Source organism: Anastrepha obliqua, chromosome 4 (assembly GCF_027943255.1).
Source record: "Anastrepha obliqua isolate idAnaObli1 chromosome 4, idAnaObli1_1.0, whole genome shotgun sequence".
Classification (NCBI taxonomy): domain Eukaryota; kingdom Metazoa; phylum Arthropoda; class Insecta; order Diptera; family Tephritidae; genus Anastrepha; species Anastrepha obliqua.
The window spans coordinates 62,488,244-62,492,808 of NC_072895.1; the positions used below are offsets into that span (position 1 = coordinate 62,488,244).

Consider the following 4,565-nt stretch of genomic DNA (forward strand, 5'->3'; position numbering starts at 1 on the left):
TACGAATAGTATAATATTAAGATTTGAAATAATTGTAAAAACCCTTTTAAATTGTTTAGATCGGGGCTCCCCTCCGATTTGCGTGCTACATTTTGACAAGAAGAAAACGCTTGTCATAAGTTTTAAAAACACGAGCTCTATGAATTCTGTTACTTTGGTTGGCTTGAGTTGAGTGACCAGTTTTACAGCTAGCTACTCTGTGCTCAGAATCAGCCAATAAGTACGATTTTAAGGTGATTATCAATATCATTCGACTTATCTAAAGAAAGAAATCTTACTTCTGAAAATTTCGAAAAATTTTTGAATTGAAGCAATAAAAACTAACTAAACTAAAAACTAGCTTAAAATCATTTGGTCTACACAACACTATAATACAGTGACTCTCGAAGGGATTTGACGAAAATCTTTACTGAAGGTAGAAGTTTTGTATGTAAAAATCATGGTAGTGCTATACAAATTTGATCAAAGATGTTTTCAAATATCAGTCTACTTTAAAAACATAATGCATGCATAATGCAGTCTCGCATAAAATCATAAACTAAGGTACATATAAGATGAAGCAACATCTGTACCGCGCGCTTTCGTGCTACTTGGCACCCCAGAAAGTATTCGATTGGGTGCGGAAGCATGCGATATGGCACTCAATGTGTTAGCAAGGTTTTTTCTCCAACAAATCGTACTAATTACAGATGTTACAAGAGAAAAGCTAAGACCACGTCACATCACGTTTATTATCCAATACTATTGTGCGAATATGTAAGGCAATCGTTGGATAGACGTGGTAAAATGATAGACAAATAAAATAAAATATTAAAAAATAGGGCGGAGAGAGGTTTTAGGAAATATATTATTACCAACGCGATATTTTATTTTCTTGTACATATGTATATAAAAAATAGTTCCTTGATTTTACGGATTCGTTTTTAGGTCTCAAAAGCTTTTTAAGCCGAAGTAAAAACTACTTATTATTCTAATTCTAACTAAAAAAATTGAAATAACTATTTATTAATTCAATTTTAAAATTGATAACTTTCATCGCTGATTCGACAGTTTCCAAATGCCAACTTAAGGGAAAAATAGTATTATATACATAATTTATTTTATAAAAAATTGCTTTTATGCCAGAGAAGTCATTGAAACCAGAGAAATAAAGTCTTTTATTTCGATAACAACTCCAATTTTACCATACATTTTTATTCATTATTATTTTGGTGTTTTTTTTTTTTTTGTTATAACTTTTTTGTTTTTGCCCACTGTCTTCCGAAATCTGCAATGCACGTTTCTCTCTATCACTCTCTTGTCCGTAAAGTGTTCTTTGTTTGGCATCGGCTCCGCGCAGCTGATTTTCTAAATCCCACAATGTCGGTGGTGGTTGGGGCGCCCCTGTGCTTAACCAAGCCAGTCAAACAACCAGCGACCTACACAAAAAGCCAGAATACAGACAATTTACATTTTCTCCCGTCTGTTCAGTTGAGCAAATGAAAGCACGAAGCGCTCAACGAGTAGCGCAAAACTACAAATGACACAGGTTAGTGAGCTGTGAGCGGTGAGCAGTGGAAAACACTGTAGTACAATTACAAGAACAAAACAATAACAATAAACAGGCAAAAAATCAAAAAAGCTGCGGAAACAGAGAAAACATTAGTGGCTGTTGTAGCAGCAGCAGGCATCAACATTCAGTGAGCCAGTGAACCAGTGAAGGCAGTAGCGCGCAGCAATTTAGTCTGTATTTGTTTTCTTTGTTCACAACTTTACAAAAATGAAATTAGTGCGCAATAGAAACAATAATTTTTCAATTGTTTAATTTTTCTATTGCTGATGAAAATTGCGTTACATCATATTCTTCACTTTGTTGTCAAATGAAAAACTAATGAAATTGAAACACATTTGTACAAGCATACATAAAAAAATAAACAAAACGCTGCGAAATCAAAACAGATCCAAAGCAAGGAAAAATATTAAAAAAATAATAGTAATAACTGCATACTATACACACACAAAAGCAAAAGGGATTTGACTGCAATTTAAAGCACAAAACAAAAATCAACGAAAAAACTATAAAACACCAGCAAAGCATTTGCCTTCGCTTCCCAGCGAGTGCCACCGAATGCGTTTTGCTCATATGTACCGAAATTCAATTGGCCACGATTCAACGCACATAGTAGTCGTCGTTGCCGGAGCGCGTGCATGCAGACGAGGAATCGTTCCGAGGTGTAACCAGAGGAGCAGCCGCCGCCGTTGGAACAGGAAGAGCGTTTGCAGTGTTAGTTGCAGTCATAGCCGTCATCATAGAGGTAGTTGCAGGAGCTTAGTTATCCATAGCGACAGCCGTTGTAGCCTTTATTATACTGTGAGTACGATTACTAATAAACGCCATCAAGATGCCATCACTACTGGAAGCATTGGAAAGAAAATATTTCACCGACTGTCAATTAGAGAATCTGAACGACGACGATGCAGCTGCTGAAGCAGAAAAAGGCCTTATATCCATCTATATACCGCGACTACCACCGCTGCTCAGCGTGCCCGAGTTGTTGGTGTTGAACGACTGTGACATTGACTGTGCGGGTGATTTCGAAGCCATAAAAGAAAAATGTCGACGCGTACGTGAACTAGATCTAGCACAGAATAAGCTAAACGATTGGCAAGAGGTCTTCCATATACTCGAACATATGCCGCGTGTGGAGTTTCTCAATTTGAGCAAAAATCATTTGGTCGGTCCAATATGCAATCCCACTACCCTGCCCACGAATAGTTTAAGGAGCATGGTGCTGAATGGCACTTACCTGGATTGGCCATGTGTTGAAGTATTATTGGATAATTTGCCATTGTTAGAGGAATTGCATCTCAGCTTGAATGACTACAAAGAAGTGCTTATTGATTCAATTGAGTGTGGTGACCGCGAGGACGATGTAGCTGGCCGAGAGGGGGCAGAAAAGGTGCATGCAGATGACGACGAGGTAACCGAGTGCAACGAGTGTAACGACAACAAACAAAGTGACTCACACAATTTAACCACCACAGCTACATCCACAGCGCCTGCAGCAGTAGCAACAGCAACAACAGCTGGAGAGACAATAGCAACAGTAACAGAAATAGAAACCAAAACAGAAACAGAAACTGAACCAGAAACACCAACAACACCACCGCCAACACCAACTTCTCCCACAGGCAGTTGCTACACAGATGCGAGATGTAAACGCATACGTCCACATAGGAAACTGAAAACGCTACACTTCACCGGCAATCCCGTCGAAAGTTGGCTCGAAATTTGCCGCTTGGGACGCGTATTTCCTAGCCTTGAAAATTTGGTGCTCGCCGATTGTCCCATCAAAGCCATACAGGCTAATGCCGTCAACAATAACGACGACTGCACAACCGCCTGCGAAGAAGATATCGAAATGTCCAACAAAGCCGAATGCCCGCACAAGCATTTCCACAATCTGCTTTTTCTCAATCTCAGCTACTCGAACATCAGCGCTTGGGACGATATCGACCAAATTGCGAAATTCCCGAAACTGCGCAATTTACGTGTCAAAAATTGGCCGCTCTGGGAGCGACTCGAATGCACCGAACACGAACGTCGTCAGCTGTTAATTGCGCGTTTGCCGAATGTTAATTTGCTAAACGGCGGCGGCGTGATCAGCGCAGACGAGCGCGAGGATGCAGAACGTGCTTTCATACGTCACTACATGGACAAGCCAGAATGGGAGCGTCCTAAGCGCTACGATGAATTGGTAGCTAAACATGGCAAGTTGGATCCGTTAGTTAACATAAATCTTAAGCCTGAGAAACGCCTGAAAGTATTTATTACATATAAGGATAAGACGGAAGCGCGTTTGCTCGATGTCTATTGCACGGTGGCCGATCTGAAGACGAGGCTGGAAAAGTTAATTGATTTAACGGCGAACAAAATGCGTTTGTATTATGTGGATCAAGACTTCAAAGAGTTCGGACCGGAACCCATGAAATATCCCAATAAGCGTTTGTATAGTTATAATATACAAGCGGGCGATGAAATCATTATCGATGAGAAGAAATAAGTGGGCGTATTCTAAATAAATAAATAAATAATAATAGTAAAAACAAAAACAAACACCACGTTACGACTAAATGCAGCTAAGATGCGATGCTTTTAATTATATAAGAGAATGTAAATATTTTGTAAAGTGAATATACGAGTATGTAGTTTTTAATGTACCTTGCGCTATTTACGAAATATGGTAAACTACTGTGGTACACAAGCGTGCTATATGAATTTGAATGTATGAAATAAATAAATAATAACAATAAAATAATAAAAACAAAAATCCAAATACAAATACAAAGCTATTGCTAATGCTATTATAACATTTTTCATTGCATTGTTTACTATTTTGCCTTTTGCTTCGCATAATTGATGAATGTGGGACTGAGTTTCGCAAAACGTTTTAGCCACACAGTCGATCGTACGCATTGGCGAGACAGTGGCGACGGAGTGGTAAGTGGTGAGGGGGGCTGGGTGAAGCTATCGATCGATGCTCATACCCGTATGCATTAGCAATGTAAACTGGGTCTTCTTTGTA

General features: G+C 39.1%; 1 protein-coding gene across 1 annotated transcript; it reads left to right on the top strand.

The window, feature by feature from the left end:
- Positions 1-1,473: 1,473 nt before the first annotated feature.
- On the top strand, positions 1,474-4,359 carry LOC129245028 (tubulin-specific chaperone cofactor E-like protein). Its single transcript, XM_054882987.1, has one exon. The coding sequence runs from the start codon at positions 2,382-2,384 to the stop codon at positions 4,041-4,043; it is 1,662 nt and encodes a 553-aa protein (XP_054738962.1). The 5' UTR covers positions 1,474-2,381; the 3' UTR covers positions 4,044-4,359.
- Positions 4,360-4,565: the final 206 nt, after the last annotated feature.

Coding starts and splice junctions, on each gene's coding strand:
- LOC129245028 (XM_054882987.1), top strand. CDS start 2,382: ATGCCATCACTACTGGAAGCATTGGAAAGAAAATATTTCACCGACTGT.